The sequence below is a fragment of the Bos taurus genome, chromosome 1 (genome assembly GCF_002263795.3).
Source record: "Bos taurus isolate L1 Dominette 01449 registration number 42190680 breed Hereford chromosome 1, ARS-UCD2.0, whole genome shotgun sequence".
In the NCBI taxonomy this organism is placed as follows: domain Eukaryota; kingdom Metazoa; phylum Chordata; class Mammalia; order Artiodactyla; family Bovidae; genus Bos; species Bos taurus.
Genome location: NC_037328.1, coordinates 99,978,993 through 100,000,484, shown reverse-complemented (window position 1 = coordinate 100,000,484; position 21,492 = coordinate 99,978,993). Strand labels below are relative to the sequence as shown.

General features: G+C 37.6%; 2 protein-coding genes across 3 annotated transcripts in view; both read right to left on the bottom strand.

Annotated features, from left to right (window-relative positions):
• The window catches only part of SERPINI2 (serpin family I member 2), a 36,058-nt gene extending 31,405 nt beyond the window's left edge, over nucleotides 1–4,653 (bottom strand). Inside the window, 2 exon segments of one of the 2 annotated variants that reach the window (NM_001102054.2) lie at nucleotides 1,983–2,237; nucleotides 4,609–4,653. In NM_001102054.2, the coding sequence (NP_001095524.1) occupies nucleotides 1,983–2,229 (247 nt within the window). In that variant the 5' untranslated portion in view covers nucleotides 2,230–2,237; nucleotides 4,609–4,653. 2 annotated transcript variants of the gene reach the window in all.
• A 675-nt stretch (nucleotides 4,654–5,328) lies between these two features.
• The window catches only part of WDR49 (WD repeat domain 49), a 171,909-nt gene continuing 155,745 nt past the window's right edge, over nucleotides 5,329–21,492 (bottom strand). Inside the window, exon 19 of the mRNA XM_015472863.3 lies at nucleotides 5,329–10,026. Coding sequence (XP_015328349.2) covers nucleotides 9,896–10,026 — 131 coding nt within the window. The 3' untranslated portion in view covers nucleotides 5,329–9,895. The remainder of the gene's footprint in view (nucleotides 10,027–21,492) is intronic.

The following is a 21,492-nucleotide window of genomic DNA, read 5'->3' as shown; positions in this document are numbered from 1 at the left end:
ATGGTGAACGACAGGGAAGCCTGGCATGTTGCAGTCCATGGGATTGCAAAGAGTCAGACATGAACTGAGTGACTGAACAACTACAACAACAAGAGATAGCAAATTTGGTGGATTTTGTTGTGTATGTTACAAAGTTAATGTTTTATGCATATATACTCTTTCAAAGAAAATATTAAAATTTTGATTGTTGGTCTTGCGAACTATAACCCTCAGTGAATCATTTTTGGAATTAGTTCTGGGCAAGTTACTCAACCTTTCTTGGTGTCCTCATCTGTATAGCAGGTTTATGTCTGGCTCACAGAGTAATTGTGAAGAGTAAATAAAATAAAGTATATTGAGTACATAAAACAGTGACTGACTATATATATATGACAGCTTTAGCATTGTTACTATTATGTTCACAATCCAGAGTTGTTAAGACTCCCATGTTCCTCTATAAGATGGATTCGTTTAATTTAAATTTCAAAGGCTCTAATTTTGCTAGTTTATCGTGGAATCAACTTTACATATTTTCATGAATGTTCTATTACTTTTCAAAGCAATATCATGTGATATAAATGTTTCTGGGACTGTATCGTGGGATTTACTGAAATTAACACAGACAATGAAGACTAGATCTGGAATACAGTGACTTCATTTTACATTATCCACAAAGGAGAACTCTGTCAAGTAACTTCACTATCACCAGTTTCTTTTCTACATAAAATTGCCTTTAAAATGAAGCAAATAGAACTTTGTAAATTGTTTATTCAGGAAAACAGTTTCCTAAATGTAACTACTCTATGCTGGGCTTCCCTGGTGGCTCAGTGAAAAGAATCTGCCTGCAATGCAGGAGACACGGTTGGAAAGATTCCCTGGAGAAGGAAATGCGAACCCACTCCAGTCTTCCTGCCTGGAGAATTCCATGGACAGAGGAACCCGGTGGGCCACAGTCCATGGGGTCAAAAAGAGTCAGACACAACTTAGCAACTAAACAACAGCTATTCTACGCTAGGGCAGACATACTGAAGTTAGTTACAGTTACAGTGATTAAATACCCAAATAAAAAATCTGTATATTGCCTCTAATATTTAGGATATGATATCTGACAGTGATATAAAAATTTAAAATTCAAATCATTATAGAACTTGGAAGCACAGGATAGCTAGGGAGATGGACAACCACACCTTAAGATGGGATAACAGCACTAAAGCGTCTACACAGTGTCTTATGTAGGCCATTGAGAGACTAGATAACAACTGCTCGTACACAAAAGGGTCTCTGATGAGTCATGTAAATGATTCTTTTGAAAAAATATTTAGAAGCTATTAAATAAGCTTTGAAACTGTATAAGTACATGCTTTTTCTTGGTCTCATTTAAGTGAAAAAGTTAAATTTCAATTAAAAAACTATCTTTTAAAAGCCTACAAAATAATGAGACACACAAAGATTTCTGGGTAAGGTTGGTCACTGAAGCATTTTTATAAAAGAAGGACTGGAAACTACTTAATAAGGAAAGATTAGGTAAATAAGCAATGGTGTTTCCATTAGAGACAATAAAATGCAGCAATTAAAAATATACTCTGAAACAATTGCATGATATGAAAAAACAATCAGAACACAGAAAGTGCTAGTAGAAGTATATATGTATGCATATATATGGGTGTATATCTACTCATACACACACACATGTACACACACACTGATCTCAATGAAAACTGGCCAAAAGAGGCCAGAAGAAAATATATAGACATAGTCACAATTTTTATGTATATAGAATCAATTTTTTATAAATTATTTTGGTAATATTTTCCTTAAGAAACAAAAAAATTGCTTACATTGATAATTATTTGCATTTAAAATTCTCCATATTATTATAATTTTATACCTTTCATAACTTTCAAAATTTACTAAAGTTGTATGACCCTTAGCTTCTCTAATAGTTTAAAAATAAATTTGCCCAGATCTTATCCAGTGTAAATAATCATGTGGAAGAATTTTACCAGTTGAGGTGTCCTGAAATTTTAAAGTTTTTCTTATCTGCTGTTGTGCTTTTCCTTTTGCTCCCAGTTGTACCATTCCAAGGGCCAAAGTTGTTCCAAGAGGTGAAATTATGATGTTGTTCTTATGAGATAAACCAACAGCTTGATAAAGATCCACTACAAATTCAGCATTTCTTTGAGCCCAGGGGCTTGAGGCTTGACTTCCAGAAAAAGTCAGTAGAAGACTCCACAGCAGGATCTTATCCATTTTGACCTCTGTGCATTCATTAATTCAAAATCTATTAGTTTTTTAAAGTAATCAGAGTTTATCATAGTAAGTTCAACGGAAAGATTTCTACCTATTAGAACTTTCCATCTTATTGGAACAAACTACCACGAAATCATTTTAATGCAAATTTTCAGACTAAGCATCATCTATTAGGAGAAATGGGTCATACGCTATCAGCATTTTTTACATGCATTCAACAAGCAGTATAGAATGTATTGCAGCTTTTTTTTAATTAAAGGAGAAATTATAATTCTGGAACATTATCAACAGCAATACTATCTCTGAATAGCAATAGGATACTTTTTTGCATCTTTTCCCATGGTTTTAAATGAGACACTTGTGGCTCTGATATCAAGGGAAACTTCTGTCCAGATGATTCTAAAACAGGTAAAAGAACAAAGGAGAAATGGAATAAAAACTAAATACATTCCAGTGTGGTTTTGAACATGTAACATTAGGAAGTTAAAGTATTCTAAACCAGTTGAGTAATCTGGCTAACTTCTTACAGTAACAAGTCTCACACATTACAGAATCCTGCTACTGTAGGATGACAGAACTCCCAAACCCACCACACCCTTTTCCAAGGGAAGTACACAAAAAAGCTCAGAAAAAACTATAAAGAAACAAAATTGCAATCAAATACAAACAGTACAGCAACAACATAAGAAAGCATTTTAAAAAATCAAAGAATAATTTGACAAATAAATTAACAAATATAAGAAAGTTGCAATTGAAAATTGTAACCAATTCACAACACTAATGACATCCTATTAAAACGCTCTCCACAAAAATTGCAAGAAACCCAACCATCTCATTACATCTGGAATAGTGTGATTTTTGCCATATTGCTGCAGACTCTAGGAATAGTGACTTTGAAGTACTTGAAATTTTAAGTATTTTAAATAAATTTTTAAATTAATTTTTAAACTATTTTAAATTTAAGTAACACTAATTTTTACCTTACAAATAATATATTTTAGTAGCTTTAAGTAACTTCTAGTTTAACCATCTCAGGAAGTAACTATCTATTGGAGGAAAAAGTGAAAACCTCTGGAATAATGTTTTATTAGTCTCATATTTAAAAAATGAAGAACTATATTTCTAGTGTTCTGCAAATTATTAGGAAGGCTTCCATGACCCCTAAATGGTTGAGTCACTAAGAATCACCATTATACATAAAGATGGTCGTGGTGGTGGTGTAGTCACCAAATCATGTCTGACTCTTCTGACCCCATGGACTGTAGCCCACCAGGCTTCTCTGTCCATGGAATTTTCCAGGCAAGAATACTGGAGTGGGTTACCATGCCCTCCCCCAGGGGATCTTTCTGACCCAGAGATCAAGCCGGGGTCTCCTACACTGAGCATCGAACCCAGATCTCCTTCATTGCAGGTGGATTTTTTACCAACTGAGCCACCAGAGAAGCTCCATGCATAAAGATACTAATAGTCAATTATTTCCCAAAACTAAGCTATAAAGTCATTATCTAGATATTTCCATTTCTTTTCTGAAATGTGTAGTTAAACTCTATTTGCTTAGATATACAACTTACAAAGGAAAAAAACTCTCAAAATATAAGCTAAACAGTTTTTAGAAAATAACATGTTAACAAACTACAAATATAAATATATGCTATCAAGCAAATGCCTTATTGAGAATTAAATCAGTATATCAGCTTGTGACTGGTAGTACAACAATAGTAAAAGCCAGAGTGTAAAAGAAGTTTCACATACAAAATAATTAATTTCTGTGAATCATTTTCTAATATATTCATCATCTTATGAGATTTCTGACTGAAATATCAGTTTGTAGACATGTAAGTCATCAAAATGTTATTAATATTTTTAAGTCATAAACTGGCAACTTATTTGGCATATTTTTAAGTACTTGGTTTATATTACAGTAATAAATATTATGAAGGATGCAATTTTTCCTTAGTAATAGAATCTGGGAGTTGTCCTATTAACAATCTTAATAATTAAAGTATATATCCTCTGAGCATCTGTTTTCCCAGAAAAATTTTAGGTGCTTAATAAACTACAAGCTCATGAAAAAAAAAATATGTTTTTAAAATTCACTTACCTCATTGGGTTTCAGGTTGTGTCTCATCAGAAAACATGAAGGACTGGTGAACTAAGCAACCTGATAAATAGTTCTATAAGAATCTGACCTTCAAACTGATAGTGAAAATTTAAGGAAATTTTAGTCTTTATAGGAAAATAAAACGATGTGTTAATTTGACACATGTAAATTATACCTGCACCAACGTGAATTGAAACGCCATTCCTCTATTAACACTCATGGCCAAAGTTATTGCATACATACTTCATTCAAAAGCTATTTAATTTTAAGATACTTACCCCAAAATTGGCTTCTGATTACTCACTGTAATGGTACAGCTAAAATGTGCCTGCTGGGAAACACTAGGACATAGGACACCTGATCAGACAAGGCCAACTCTGTTTATCTTGAACATTGCCCAATTAATTCCTCTAAAACCAAAGCAGGTGTTCACATTTGTACAGAAGGACTAACATGACCAGGTTAATGATCAATTATGAAATATGCAAGCATCGAGGAGAAAACAATAGAATTTTTTTAATCATTAAGTTTGAATTATTATTTCATCCATTATTTCATGATTGCACAACAAACACACACACACATAGTAAGTAGAAACAAAATGTGGAAGAATGTGCCAGTGGTTGTAAATTTGCTAGTAATTAGTTCTTTTTGTTTTTTATAGGACTCTCACATCAGATTACCAGTGTATTCCATCACAAATATTTCAGAATGCCTATAAGGAAAAGAATAAAGCTAAATCAAATCCAAAATGCAGAGACAAATTACTGCTGTGTTTACAGAGAACTCAACAATTCATCAAATTATACAGTAGTCAGAGGAGTTTCCTGTGGATACAAGGCCATTTGAAGCCTTAGGAAAAGGAGTACAGTCTTTATGTTGAGCAAAAAGACCAGATTAAGATTATCGATTTACCAAATTATCAAGATATTATTAAATATAAATAATTTGATAATAAACATTGGTGTTACTTTTAAATGCTTTTAAAATTCTATATGATGTTCTCTACAAACAGGTTATTAATAAAAATGTATACATAATTGAATGGGTTTTGATCTCATTTTTCTAATTCAAATCAATCATATCAATGGCAATCAGATATTAAACACATTGGTTTATTTATCAGAGGCCTTTCTGAAAAGGAAAATTCAGTTTAGTTTCAATTAAACAAATATTCACTATTGATCACTAAATGTAATATTTCTGATATCCTTATGAGAAAGAAATACAATGAATGTAAATACCTTTCTAAAATTCTTAAAAAAAATACTTCTGCAAGGACCCTGTTAACCTCTTTCAGTGTCTTAACAGGGCAATAGCTCAGGACTGAGAAGCCTGATGACAAAGAACATGATCTCTTAATTTATTAAAATTCTTAATTTTAGCAACATTATCATGCCTCTTGGTCTACTCTGCAATTCAAAAATAAGTCTGAATGCCTAAGACTATCATTCAATCAGTGTTCTTCTACCCATGCAGTGACACCAGCAAATATCCATCACAAATACCCTTGGCTACCAAATTATTATGTCTGTACATTACTCAGGTTACAATGTGATTTACCCAGGGACAGCTCATTACTTTTCCTTCCGATGACAGAGACAGACAGTCTGTGTTAGTAAGATCAGTTAATGAAGTTGTTCGGTAAGAACCTTATGATGGAGCAGTTCAAGCAGATTGTATATTTTCCTGTCTCTTGGGGAGTGAAAAACAGTGATCATGAATTTCTCTTCCATGGTTTAAGCTCTTTTAATAGACAATAAAGATACCACAGTTGTCTGTAAAATATTGTTGCAAATCTTTAAAATATTTTCACAAACCTGCTTTTTCTATAACTCTATTTGCCCCTAGATCATTAGAGAAAAATTCATTAGTGAAAACCAGAGCATTTGCTATAAATTTGAGCAGTATCACTATTCCCACTGTAAAAAATACATTTTAATATGTGTAAAAAAGAGTAGCAAGGGTTGCAGGTTCAATCTCATTATCTTTCTTAGCATTTTATAGTTATTTTAAAGTAATTCTAAACTAAAAACTCACAAGCAAATGCTCTCATCTGTAAAGGACATGTAAGCTAATTCTTCCATGTGAGCATGGGTTAATTTCAGGCATTCTTTTCTTTGTCAGTTTGCTCTGTATATTGTGAGTGATAAGAGGAAAATGTTCTGTAAAAAAAATTAGGTTAAATTATATTTAGTGTAAGTCTACACAGCACAAACAAAGCAGCCCATTGAAAATTATGGCACATCCTATTTTAATGTGACAAGTTCTTTCACTGCAGAAAAATGGATCTTAAATAATTGAACCTAAATGTTAATTTCAGAAACAACTTATAAAGTCTTAGTTCTATTAACATTTGATAGGTGAGACCCTGCTACCTGCCTAGCACAATTAGTTTCTGTAAGATATAAGACAGTAAGACATAATAACTAAATGTCTTTTTATTTTTTCCTCTTGTGTTTTTGTTCTAAATTATTAAAAAACAGTAACATTAAAAGAGACTTTCATACTCTTAAAAGCTCTATTCTCATTAAATATACTTATGAGAAAGCCTTTCTTAATTCCTTTTATACAAGAGGCCCTGAATTAATTAAGGATGGAATTAGGGTCACACACAGCATAGTGCCATGAACATATAGTAGGTTACAGAGAGAAGTTCTGTCTACACAAACCAGGCTATTTCAGAATCATCACTTCAAACAAAGTCATCTCCAGGGCTAAAAAAAGTATAAAATCGGTCTAATAAAAGAATTTCCAAATTACAACAGAAAAACTAGAAGCTTCATTCAATTTTCACTTTAGAGTCACTGCATTTTATGTGCCTTCACTCCAGAAAGCTGATGGCAGGAAAAGTGTACTCTACTTATATGCATAAAGCTGGTATGGAAAACAGTGCCTTGAATATATGCCTTCGATAATTGGTTGGATAGATATACATGGATGGATGGATGTGGAAAGGAACGTCTCAAAGTATTTGGCACCCATATTACATCTCTTTAACATCTTAATATTCCCTTAAATTTCTGGAAATAAGGCTCAAATTTCACTCCACTGTATTGTCACCAATCTATGATTCATGCTTTCAGTTAGAAATGATGGATTATCCAATCAAACCTCCCAACCAGTGCAAGAGTTCTCTGCAAACTCCCTGTGAGAGTTATTCAGCCTCTGTTTTAACATGTCAAGGAGCCCTTTGTACTAAGGCAAACTTGCATTTTTAAAAAATAATTTAGTTTGAAATACCTTAAAGTTACAGAAAAGTTGCTGTTATAATACAAAGAACAACCATCCCCTCTCTCTCTGTTTCTCCAATTGTTAACGTTTCACCACATATATGTGCTCTATCTATAAACCTAATCTCTCTTTCTCTCCCTCTCTTTCTTTATCCTTTCACTGTTGCTGTTATTCAGTTGCTAAATTATGTCTGACACTTTATGATACAACAGTCTGCAGCATGCCAGGCTCTTGTGTCCTCCACTATTCTCCTTTTATATATATATCTATGGGTGTATGTGTGGATAAATATATGTGGTGTGTTTTTATGTATATAAATATATAAACATTATAATTAGTACTTTCTGAATCATTTGAAAGTAAGCTGCAATCACAGTTTTGAAGTATTCCTAAAAATTTCATTCTATTATCTAGCTAACTAGTCAGCTAAAATCATGAGTTCAAACTGATATCTATAATCCAAAGCCCAAAGCTCAAGGTTCTTTCTAGTTTTCTTCCTTTCAAAATTTATAAATACCTTTCTTTCTTTCTTTCTTTGTTTCTTTATTTTGGCTGACTTGGTCTTTGTTGCTTTGCATGGACTTTCTCTAGCTGCGGAGAGCAGAGCAGTGCCTAGGTGGGTTTCTCGTTGCAGTGGCTTCTCTTGTTGCAGAGCATGTGATCTAAACGTGCGGGGACCTCAGTAGTTGTGGCACATGAGAGCATTAGTTGCAGCTCACAGGTTCTAGGATGTGGGCTCAGTAGTTTTGGCACAGGGGCTCAGTTGCTCTACGGGATGTGGAATCGTCCCAGACCAGGGATTGAACCAGTGTCCCCTGCATTGGCAGGCAGATTCTTATCCACTGAGCAACCAGGGAAGTCCTATAAATACCTTCTATAACAGTGAGATACTTGGCTCTCATGAGATGGCTGGATGGCATCACTGACTCGATGGACGTGAGTCTCAGTGAACTCCGGGAGTTGGTGATGGACAGGGATGCCTGGCGTGCTGCAATTCATGGGGTCACAAAGAGTGGGACATGACTGAGCAACTGATCTGATCTGATCTGATCTGCTTCTCAATATATTTACTAATTTATTCATTTTATTTACACAATATTTATTTACAACATAACCAATCTCTCAACTATGCTGGTCATTGCTTCTGCTCAACCCTCTTCCTTTCCATCCACTAATACCCTTTCCCACTAAATTCCCCCACCCATACTCTTGGGTCTAGTTTATCTCTGCTGGGTTTTCTCTCAGGTCCTCCTACTTTCTTTCCTAGCCATGCAGCAGGACTGCTGCCAACAATTCTGTATCAAGATGAGAAATGAATATGGGAAGGAAAGGGGAAATAAGAAATCTTTTCAAGTTTTAACAAGGATTAGGAAGCAATTCCAGAATCTGCCCTCTTACAAGTGTGCCCATCAGTTCTACTTCTACTCTCTTTCTTCAAGGCAGCTTTGAAATGTTTGAGAATAGTTTGTATCTCCCATGAATTCTCTTTCATAAGCCAAACCAAATAGTCCCTACTTGACCTTCCACATAAAATGAGTCTTTTATACAACCCAGTCTCCTATTTTTTTCCCTGAGGCCTTTTCCTCTTTGGCTGTGCTATGCCACTAAATTTTAGAGTACAGTATAACAAAGTATAAGGAGGGCATGGCAACCCACTCCAATAGTCTTGCCTGGAGCATCCCCATGGACAGAGCAGCCTGGTGGGCTACAGCCCATGGAGTCGCAGAGTCGGACACAACTGAGGGACTAAGTACTGCACAACACATAACGAAGTATAGAACATATGCAGTGATTTCTCAATAAGCACCTGGAAGATGGCCGTGTCATTAAAAAATTAATAGTAATAGCTGTTACTGACAAGGTTTAATTGCATTATCAGAATCATTGTTTAAAACAAAAAGAGCATAAATAACCCTGAATGCTTTTCTTAGTCAAGTTTATATTCTCTGTGTCAGTACATATTTAACTTCAACACAAACTGATTTTACAATGAAAATTGAACAAACATATTTGTCTACAGGAGCAACAAGAAGTGTGACTGGTTAGAACACTGTGTTCTGGAATTGTTTAGAAAAAAATGTGGAACTTTTATATAACAACATGAGAATAGACACCAGGTGCTATTGTCCCCTCTTTAGTCATATTTTTCTGTTAAAAAGGGAGAGAAATTGAAATGTGATGGATAAAAGCAGCACTTAAACACTGTTTCAAAATGAAGTTTCCTGGAGTTCAAATATAGAGTAAAAGAAAGGAGCAATATTCTTGATTCCATTTTTTGTGCATTTTATACACATACTTCACGCGATGATGAAATATTTATTTTTCTTTCAATTACAATGGTTTCTTATTTCTTTTTATCTTCACTTCACTACTTGTTTCTTGACATAACTGCTTGGCTCTTCTTTCATGATCCAGAATTTCTTTGGGGAACAGGTTTTTCTCATCAAATATTGCTTTCAATGCTGCAAAATGGTGTAGAAAATGACATATAAATTGTGCTTGGTAAAAGATCCAATTAAATGAAATAGTGGGGAGAAATTTTCAAATTTCACTTCTTCTTGAAATGTGGATGTTTTCAAACCAAGCGTCTCCTGGGAAATTTTTCTCTTAAACTTCTTCTATTCCTTTTAATTCAATTTAAATTTAGAAGTTAAATTTTAACAGACTTCATCTATTAATGTATTTATATCATGATAGAGATCTACCATTTAACAGGAAAAGACTAAAGAAGCTTGCATTTTCCATTTTTGTTTTTTCATCTACTTAACAATGATCAAGGACTCGTACAAAGCAAAGAACAAATTATTCTGTATTGAAATAAAACAATTAAAATCGTCAAAACACAGTGTGAATGCATGACTAAACAAGTACATCTGCCATTACATCATTATAGGATAGTTTGATCTGCAGGGATCTGTGGCTTCAGAAGACAGCCAAATTAGCCCCATGAATGGTTATATGTGTTAGTGACAAGCAGGAGGAAATTGTGCCTTGCGCTCCAAAAAAATTTTTTTGGCCTTTTGCTAAATTTTGTCATTTTAACAAATGCTTGTTGAATATACATTACGTACTATGCTCAGGTATAAATGGGGCACAAATATGACTAAGTCACAGGCTTCCTTCCAACTGGTAGAAAGTGGGAGCTGTAGCCAAATAACCAAAATATCATCTATAATAGGATCTGTTCTAAGAGAATATGAGCAATGTAAACGGTGGTTAAACACATAATGAGATTGTAACAATACACAGAGATCAGAGAAAAGATTTTAAGAATTGGATGCTATTTGAAATAGACCCTGAAGCCCAGAGAGAATTATCACTGATAGCGAGGACTATGGAGATGAGGAAACATTTGCAAGGGAGAAAAGGAAAGCCAACTACTGGGGTCAAAGTAAATACAAGTATGGAGAAAGAGAGCTACTCTTCTGGCCACTCTGAGTAATTCAGAAAGATCTAACAGAAGTGTAAGATATATAAAACAGAATGATATTTGAGCTGGACTGAGGGCCACTTTAAATACTAAGCCAAAAAATACAAAACAAAGAAACTACATAGACATTAAAAAACCTCACAGTATAGAAGCATCTTTATACATTTGGATTAAAAAAAAAAAGAAAACCCAAACTCTCCACTTCCCATACAAACATAACTATAAAAGTCGGTATCTTGCCTTCTTTGTTCTTGGATATTATACAAGAACAACCAGGAAAGTAAGAGGAAATAACTGCACAAATTCTATGTTTAGCAAAACCCCAAAGTAGACCTAACCTGCAGCCTACAAACCATGAAGAAGGGCAGCAAACAGCAGAGACTGGACAGAAGTTACAAAGATAAATTGCTAAGTATGGAGAGAACAGCAGCATTTCAGAAAGTGCTGGCAAAGAGACGCTCATTAAAGATGAGGAGCTCACCCTGCGGTCCAAACACTGTATCTTTCATTTATACCTATGGATGCTACATGGGGTGAACAAGGCTGGAAGCTGGAAGCAAAAGGTCTCCCCAAGCTCTCATGCGGTTCAGAGAAACATATGAGGAAGAACTATATAAAGAATCTCACCTACAAGCCATTTCCTGCTAAAGAAGACCATCTCTACAGGTTATAAAACTTGAAGGCCACACTGATCACATGTCCCAGGCTCTCAGCCAGGGACCTACTACAAATTTCAAGTCTATGAAAACCAACCTCATTAAAGATAATTAATTAAAAGGGTAAATTGAAAAAAAAGAACAAAACTGGCATAGCATGGACACAAATGTATTATAAACCAAATTAAAGTGAATTTTTAAAAGAGCAGCAAAACTCATCAATATGAATATCACCACCAGGAACACGTTGCCAGTAGACAAATATTGTTACTAAGAATTTTGAGACAAACTAAATTTCAAAAATTGCAAAAAGTGCTTATCTCTGTATGGAAGATCACAGAGCAAGAGTGAAAGAACTCAGGGAAGAGATGAAGACACAACGGGAAATGATGAAAAGTCAACTGGCAGAACTTAGGGGAAAAGAATACCAAAGTGAAAACAGACTGCAGTAACACAATGGGAAGCATAGAGTATCCAAGTGAGAAAAACAAATACGAGGAGATGAAAATCTAAAAGAATAAATTAGAGGGAAATGAGAGATGTTGAAAAAAAGATCCAGCAAGCATAAATGGGATGAGTCTTAAAGAAAATGTAAGCAGAAATATTTTAAAGCATTATGTAGTAAAACTACCCTCAAATAAGAGACGACCTGACATACAGAAAAGATCTGCTGTTGATCACCTCTTCAATAGCCTTGTCTCCAAATAGAGTCACATTGTGAGATGCTGGGGGCTAGGCACTTGGGGAAACATAATTCAGCCCATAGCATGTATTTTGGAACGTTCAAGTTCCAATGAAGCTTCAGTCTTGCCTCTGCATGTTTGGTAACTTAGTTCCAAACATAATCACAGTTTTATTAATATGTCTTCACTTTTCCAAAATCCCGATCCCTTTATTTGCTGGTAAATTTGATATTTCTTGGTATAGTTTTATGTTTTGTATAGCTTAGAGACAGGCAAACTTTGTTACTGGCCTGAGACAATTTTTTTTTAATTGTGGGAAAGATGGAGTTTGGTGATATCTCTAGTGGAAAGAAGGAGTTGGGGGCAAAAAAGATATAAGTAAAAAACCTAATTTTTGTTTTAGTCTGGGGGGAAAAAAGACATACCTTGTGTGAGAAATAATAGACTCAGAATAGCCAAAAACAATAGCAAAATCACTAGTTTTTAAAGATAAAGACAGAATCACTTGAGAGTCAAACCTCAATGATCTAGTCACTCAAGTGAAGAGAAATAAATGTCAGGCATTAGATATCTTCAAGACAGAGCAACTTCCACAAGATAAGCAAGCAAACAATATGTGAGGTATGAATATGACAAACATCCAAGCTGCCCTTCAACTCTGAAAACTATCAATAGTTGCAACATGTGGGGATTTCAGGGGTTACTGCTCCCAACAGTATTTTTTAGGAAATTACTACAACACAAACTGAGAAATGACTGTGGAAAATATGGAAATAGATATGGTGGTGATATTGAATGTATTTAACATTTAAATGTATCAGTTCAGTTCAGTCGCTCAGTCCTGTCCAACTCTTTGTGATCCCATGAATCACAGCACGCCAGGCCTCCCTGTATCCATCACCAACTCCCGGAGTTCACTCAAACTCACATCCATCAAGACAGTGATGCCATTCAGCCATCTCATCCTCTGTTGTCCCCTTCTCCTCCTGCCCCCAATCCCTCCCAACATCAGAGTCTTTTCCAGTGAGTCAACTCTTCGCATGAGCTGGCCAAAGTATTGGAGTTTCAGCTTGAGCATCAGTCCTTCCAATGAACACCCAGGACTAGTCTCTTTTAGGATGGACTAGTTGGATCTCCTTGCAGTCTAAGGGACTCTCAAGAGTCATCTCCAGCACCACAGTTCAAAAGCATCAATTCTTCAGTGCTCAGCTTTCTTCACAGTCCAACTCTAACATCCATACATGACCACTGGAAAAACCATAGCCTTGACTAGATGGACCTTTGTTGGCAAAGTAATATCTCTGCTTTTGAATATGCTATCTAGGTTGGTCATAACTTTCCTTCCAAGGAGTAAGCATCTTTTAATTTCATGGCTGCAATCACCATCTGCAGTGATTTTGGAGCCCCAAAAAATAAAGTCCAGCATTGTTTCCACTATTTCCCCATCTACTCCCCATGAAGTGATGGGACCAGATGCCATGATCTTAGTTTTCTGAATGTTGAGCTTTAAGCCAACTTTTTCATTCTCCACTTTCACTTTCATCAAGAGGCTTTTTAGTTCCTTTTCACTTTCTGCCATAAGGGTGGTGTCATTTGCATGTCTGAGGTTATTGATATTTCTCCCGGCAATCTTGATTCCAGCTTGTGCTTCTTCTAGCCCAGCGTTTCTCATGATGTACTCTGCATAGAAGTTAAATAAGCAGGGTGACAATATACAGCCTTGATGTACTCCTTTTCCTATTTGGAACCAGTCTGTTGTTCCATGTCCAGTTCTAACTGTTGCTTCCTGACCTGCATATAGGTTTCTCAAGAGAAAACTTGTCCAAGGTAAGGAGCAGTGGCTGAGATATCCCACATTCAAGGTAAGAGAAACCTAAGTGAGATGGTAGGTGTTGCAAGAGGGCATCAGAGAGCAGACACATTGAAACCATAATCACAGAAAACTAGCTAATCTGATCACATGGACCACAGCCTTGTCTAACTCAATGAAACTAAGCCATGCTGTGTGGGACTACCGAAGACAGACAGGTCATGGTGGAGAGGTCTGACAGAATGTGGTCCACTGGAGAAGGGAATGGCAAACCACTTCAGTATTCTTGCCTTGAGAACCCCATGAACAGTATGAAAAGGCAAAATGATAGGATACTGAAAGAGGAACTCTCCCGGTTGGTAGGTGCCCAATATGCTACAGGAGATCAGTGGAGAAATAACTCCAGAAAGAATGAAGAGATGGAGCCAAAGCAAAAACAATACCGAGCTGTGGATATGACTGGTGATAGAAGCAAGGTCTGATGCTGTAAAGAGCAATATTGCATAGGAACCTGGAATGTTAGATCCATGAATCAAGGCAAATTAGAAGTGGTCAAACAGGAGATGGCAAGAGTGAACGTTGACTTTCTAGGAATCAGTGAACTAAAATGGACTGGCATGGGTGAATTTATCTCAGATGACCATTATATCTACAACTGTGGGCAGGAATCCCTTAGAAGAAATGGAGTAGCCATCATAGTCAAAAAAAGAGTCTGAAATGCAGTACTTGGATGCAATCTCAAAAACGACAGAATGATCTCTGTTCATTTCCAGGGCAAACCATTCAATATCACAGTAATCCAAGCTTATGCCCCAACCAGTAACGCTGAAGAAGCTGAAGTTGAACGGTTCTATGAAGACCTACAAGATCTTTTAGAACTAACACCCAAAAGATATGTCCTTTTCATTATAGGGGACTGGAATGCAAAAGTAGGAAGTCAAGAAACACCGGAGTAACAGACAAATTTGGCCTTGGAATATGGAATGAAGCAGGGCAAAGGCTAATAGAGTTTTGCCAAGAGAACACACTGGTCATAGCAAACACCCTCGTCTCACAACATAAAAGAAGACTCTACACATGGACATCACCAGATGGTCAGCATCAAAATCAGATTGATTATATTCCTTGCAGCCAAAGATGGAGAAGCTCTATACAGTCAGCAAAAACAAGACTGGGAGCTGACTGTGGCTCAGATCATGAACTCCTTCCTTATTGCCAAATTCAGACTTAAACTGAAGAAAGTAGGAAAACCACTAGACCATTCAGTTCAGTTCAGTTCAGTCGCTCAGGCATGTCCGACTCTTTGCAACCCCATGAATTGCAGCACACCAGGCCTCCCTGTCCATCACCAACTCCCAGAGTTCACTCAAACTCACATCCATTGAGTCAGTGATGCCATCCAGTCATCTCATCTTCTGTTGTCCCCTTCTCCTCCTGCCCCCAATCCCTCCCAGCATCAGGGTCTTTTCCAGTGAGTCAACTCTTCGCATGAGCTGGCCAAAGTATTGGAGTTTCAGCTTGAGCATCAGTCCTTCCAATGAACACCCAGGACTAGTCTCTTTTAGGATGGACTAGTTGGATCTCCTTGTAGTCCAAGGGACTCTCAAGAGTCTTCTCCAGCACCACAGTTCAAAAGCATCAATTCTTCAGTGCTCAGCTTTCTTCACAGTCCAACTCTAACATCCATACATGACCACTGGAAAAACCATAGCTTTGACTAGACGGACCTTTGTTGGCAAAGTAATGTCTCTGCTTTTGAATTTGCTATCTAGGTTGGTCATAACTTTCCTTCCAAGGAGTAAGCGTCTTTTAATTTCATGGCTGCAGTCACCATCTGCAGTGACTTTGGAGCCCAAAAAGATAAAGTCTGACACTGTTTCCACTGTTTCCCCATCTATGTCCCATGAAGGGATGGGACCAGATGCCATGATCTTAGTTTTCTGAATGTTGAGCTTTAAGCCAACTTTTTCACTCTCCTCTTTCACTTTCATCAAGAGGCTTTTTCAGGTATGACCTAAATCAAATCCGTTATGATTATACAGTGGAAGTGGGAAATAGATTTAAGGGACTAAATCTGATAGACAGAGTGCCTGATGAATTATGGACAGAGGTTCGTGACATTGTACAGGAGTTAGAGATCAAGACCATCCCCATGGAAAAGAAATGCAAAAAAGCAAAATGGCTGTCTGAGGGGGTCTTACAAATAGCTGTGAAAAGAAGAGAAGCGTAAAGCAAAGGAGAAAAGGAAAGATATTCCCATTGAATGCAAAGCTCCAAAGAATAGCAAGGAGAGATAAGAAAGCCTTCCTCAGTGATCAGTGCAAAGAAACAAAGGAAAACAACAGAATGGGAAAGACTAGAGATCTCTTCAAGAAAATTAGAGATACCAAGGGAATATTTCATGCAAAGATGGGCTCGAAAAAGGACAGAAATGGTATGGACCTAACAGAAGCAGAAGATATTAAGAAGAGGTGGCAAAAATACACAGAAGAATTGTACAAAAAAGATCTTCATGACCAAGATAATCACGATGGTGTGATCACTCACCTAGATCCAGATATTCTGGAATGTGAAGTCAAGTGGGCCATAGGAAGCATCACTATGAACAAAGCTAGAGGAGGTGATGGAATTCCAGTTGAGCTATTTCAAATCCTAAAAGATGATGCTGTGAAAGTGCTGCACTCAATATGCCAGCAAATTTTGAAAACTCAGCCGTGGCCACAGGACTGGAAAAGGTCAGTTTTCATTCCAATCCCAAAGAAAGGCAATGCCAAAGATTGCTCAAACTACCGCACAATTGCACTCATCTCACAAGCTAGTACAGTAATGCTCAAAATTCTCCAAGCCAGGCTTCAGCAATACATGAACCATGAACTTCCAGATGTTCAAGCTGGTTTTAGAAAAGGCAGAGGAACCAGAGGTCAAATTGCCAACATCCTCTGGATCATGGAAAAAGCAAGAGAGTTCCAGAAAAACATCTATTTCTGCTTTATTGACTATGCCAAAGCCTTTGATTGTGTGGATCACAATAAACTGTGGAAAATTCTGAAAGAGATGGGAATTTAAATGTATAAGTGAGATTAAAACAGCATAGCCTCGGATGACAAATTAGAAGGCAAATGCCAGATACAATTAACAAAAACTGGGAAAGTAAGAAAGAAGTTTCATTTTTGATAATTCAGTAACAGCTGAGAGACAAGGGACTTAAACCAAGTCAAGTGATAGCAGCAAAAGCAAATTTAACAGAAGCACAAAGATCATATTACTAAATAAAATTGTGTGGTGGAAGAGGGGGAGGAGAATGAAGAAACATGTTCATTTTATCATCAGTTAACATGAATCTAATTGTTACTGTCCTAGAAAAATAAAGCACTAGAAGAATTATATAAACCTCTGACTATAAAGGTACTACCAATACAAATGTATAACAACCCCCCAAATAACAATAAAGAAAAAGATTACAGGTCCAGTGAAAACTTCAGCATCATGGGAGAGAGAATTCTCACTGAATAATGTTTTATACATTCTAATATTTGGGCAGTAGGACCATACGCTGTTTTTCATATAAGAACATATGTATATGTTGATTATTTGTTTTTGGCTGCACTGGGTAGTTACTGCTTCACGCAGGCTTTCTCTTGTTGTGGCGATTGGGGGCTACCGTCTAGTTGTGCTGCATGGGCTTCTCCTTGGGTGGCTTCTCTTGCTGCGAAGCAGCGGCTCTAGATGCATGGGCTTCAGCAGTTGCAGCACGTGGACTCAGTAGCTGGTCGGGGCTACTGGGCACAGGCTCAGTAGTTGTGGCACCTGGGCTTAGTTGTCCCAAGGCAGGTGGGATCTTCCCTGACCAGGGATCGAATCCATGTCCCCTGCATGGGCAGGTGGACTTTTATCCACTAGGCCACCAGGGAAGCCCTATATTTTGTTAATAAGACAAAATGCAACCTGGACCTACCTCATCAGCAAAGCTAAAAATGAAAACACTTTCCATTGCCCTAATACCAGCAACACAAGATGGTGTGGATTCCTGCCAGTTCGTAGTTGATTCTGTCATCTGTGCCTGCAGGTAAGCACTGTAGCATCACAAGGCATTCTGAAGGCCTCAGAATTCTCCTGAGGACCACTGTGAAAGCCAAAACGTTGCTTTTGAAATAAACACTAGTATTTTGCTGAGATGTATCACAACTAGATGGGGAACTTTCATTGTAACTGACTGGTTTTGGGGACCATTCAACCAATAACGAACCAAAAGGCCTTTGTAAGTTCTTGTCAGGGATAATTTATTTATTTATTTTTGAGTTAAAAAACAAATGAATAAAAATTCATATGCAAGGTTGGATATCTATTTCCTGGGCCTTCTTTAAGAAAATGAACAAAAAATTACAAATACAAAATTATTCATAAAAGTGGCTATGTATTTAGAATGAGAAAATAAATCTCAACAAATTAATGGACGCTTTGTAGAGCTGAGTCCTTTTCGTCTTCAGATTTCTTTTACAAAAGGCACCTGAAATGTTTACCTGGAAATGATCCCTGCTTGCAATCTGACTTCCTCTCCTTACCCAGAACACCCTAAAAGTCCTTGCTGTTGCTGTTTTTCAGTTGCTAAGTGGTCTCCGACTCTTTGTGACCCCATGAACTGCAGAACGCCAGGCTTTTCTGTCCATCACTATCTCCCTGAGTTTGCCCAAACTCATGTTCATTGAGTCAGTGATGCCATCCAACCATCTCATCCTCTGTTGCCCCCTTCTCCTCTTGACCTCAATTTTTCCCAGCATCAGGGTCTTTTCCAGTGAGTCAGCTCTTCGCATCAGGTGGCCAAAGTATTGGAGCTTCAGCTTCAGCATCAGTCCTTCCAATGAATATTCAGGACTGATTTCCTTTAGGATTGACTGGTTTGATCTCCTTGCTGTCCAAGGGACTCTCAAAGCCTTCTCCAGCACCACAGTTGGAAAGTGTCAATTCTTCGGTGTGCAACCTTCTTTACAGTCCAACTTTCACATCCATACGTGACTACTGGAAAAACCATAGCTTTGATTATATTGACCTTTGTCAGCAAAGTGATGTCTCTGCTTCTTAAAACACTAAGTTTGACACAGCTATTCTTCCAAGGAGCAAGCGTCTCTTAATTTCGTGGCTTCAGTCACCATCCACATTGATTTTGGAGCCCAAGAAAATGAAATCTGCGACATTTTCACACTTTTCCTATCTATTTGCCATGAAGTGATAAGGTAAGGCAAGGGTTAGTCACTCAACTGTGCCCAACCCTTTGCACTCCCAGGGACTGTAACCCACCAGGCTCCTCTGTCCATGGGATTTTCCAGGCAAGAATACTGGAATGAGTTGCCATTCCCTTCTCCAGGGGATCTTCCTGACCCATGGCTTGAACCCCAGTCTCTTGCATTGCAGATGGATTCTTTACCATCTGAGCCACCATAGTGATTGTAACTCCTAATATTCACAGGGGTGTTTGTGGATAAAACTTATATAACTTAACCTATATTAGCTTTACTAACTCCTTTATGTGGCAAAAGTCATGTCATTAACCTAACACCTTCCAAATGAATAATGGTCCTCAATTCATCTCGCTATTCAGAGTAACAACACCTGCTGGATTCATGGCATAATGTTTGCATATGAGTGAGTCTGCCATGGATTACGATACATGTAAGAAACCATTATCCATTTATTGAACCTCTTTAAGATTATAAAAGAATATCTTTAACCTTGCTCTGACGACTCGTTTTCATCACAGACTCTTCTGAAGACTCTTCTCAGTTATTCAACCAAACACTAATCTAGGTGTTGCTCTGTCGAGGTCCAGCCCCGGCTGATCCAGGGAGTTCGAAGGGGAGACGGCTTCGGCGATCAGGATACGATAGCTTTAATTAAATATTAATTAGAGATATAAAGAGTAATAGAATGAGGATAGCTCAGCAGGAAAATTCAGTGGAGAAAAGAGTCTGAATAACTTGGTTTATGTGGAAAGCTAATAAAATTCCAAGGCAAGGAATTTACGTCACCTACGTAGGCCGCAGGCGTCCTCCCATTCTCCCGAAGGAGAGGAGACACTAAGGCCTCCCCGGTCAGATCTTAGAAGCCCAGGCATAATTAGTAGGCTTGACGAGCCTCCACGTTCCAGATGGGGGTTCAGCCAGAAGGTGAGAGAAAGAACGACATGGGGAGACCAGTCTTTCGAGGAACTGATCCCATTTTTTTATTTTTCCAGGGTCTGTTTTTATACACTGAGATGTTATACAAAAGTCATGCGAGGTCAGCCGTCCTGACTTTTATTAAAGTCAGGTGCTTCATACAGATGTATACAAAGGTCTTAGGGGTGTTACATCATCTTCTGGCCAGGGGGCCTGCTGACAATTTATGACCCTCTCCTTGTGACAGCAGTCAGTCAACCAGAACACTTATTTCTCCAGGGGTGATTATTCTTAAAACAGATGCCACCTTCCGAAGGCACCAGATAAAGTTACATTCCTATAGGGTGAGGTGTAGTGGGTTTTAATTAAGGAAAGAATTTGCTTAGCTTAAGGTCTAACATGATTAATATCAAAGGTTAATACTTATTTCTTCTATATATTCATTAATGTGTATAAGGGCAGGGGATGTAGAGATTTAGCAGTAAACATTGGCTCAACAAATGAAAAACCCTTCACCAATACAATTTCTAATCAGCCCACTATACTTACGCTAATAGTTTTCTAACTTCTCTAAAGAACCGGTTTTTAGAAGGTTTAAAGCATCTCGTGCCTCTCACGGTTGGGAGCCTGTGAGCAATCACATGTGGCCAGACAAGCCTGTCAGGCAGGCTAGAGAACCTTCAGAGAGTTTGTAGATTGAAACACTCCTAACACGCCCAGGAATTATTATTAACTGGAGCTCTAAGTTAAGTCCTTCTCCGAAAGAGGTGGTGGGGGACAGCCCCCCGTAAAGTCAGAGGTGTAGGTGAGAGCACAAAGTAGTAAAATAGGCAGACTCTGGTTTTGGGTGTAGATGCTCGAGAATTTCCAGGGGGACTCCTGAGGCTCGATCCTGCCTTTGCGTATGTTGAGCCTCCTTCCTCGTGACCTTTGCCATGGGTGGAGGTCCTCACTCCGGCTCCCAGCATCTCTGAAGAATTTTGCCAATATAAAATCCCTAATCAATGGACTCTTAGTAGGGAGATTATCCTGGATAATTTGGGAAAGCCAGACTTAGCCAGTTAGAAGACCTCAAAAGCAGGACTGAGGCTTCCTTATGAGAGAAAAGAAATGCCAACATACTGGATAAAGGCTTCTGCTTGTGCCCACGAGTTCCATGCTCTTCCTGTTTTAACTGCTGTGGATGACAGCTTTAGC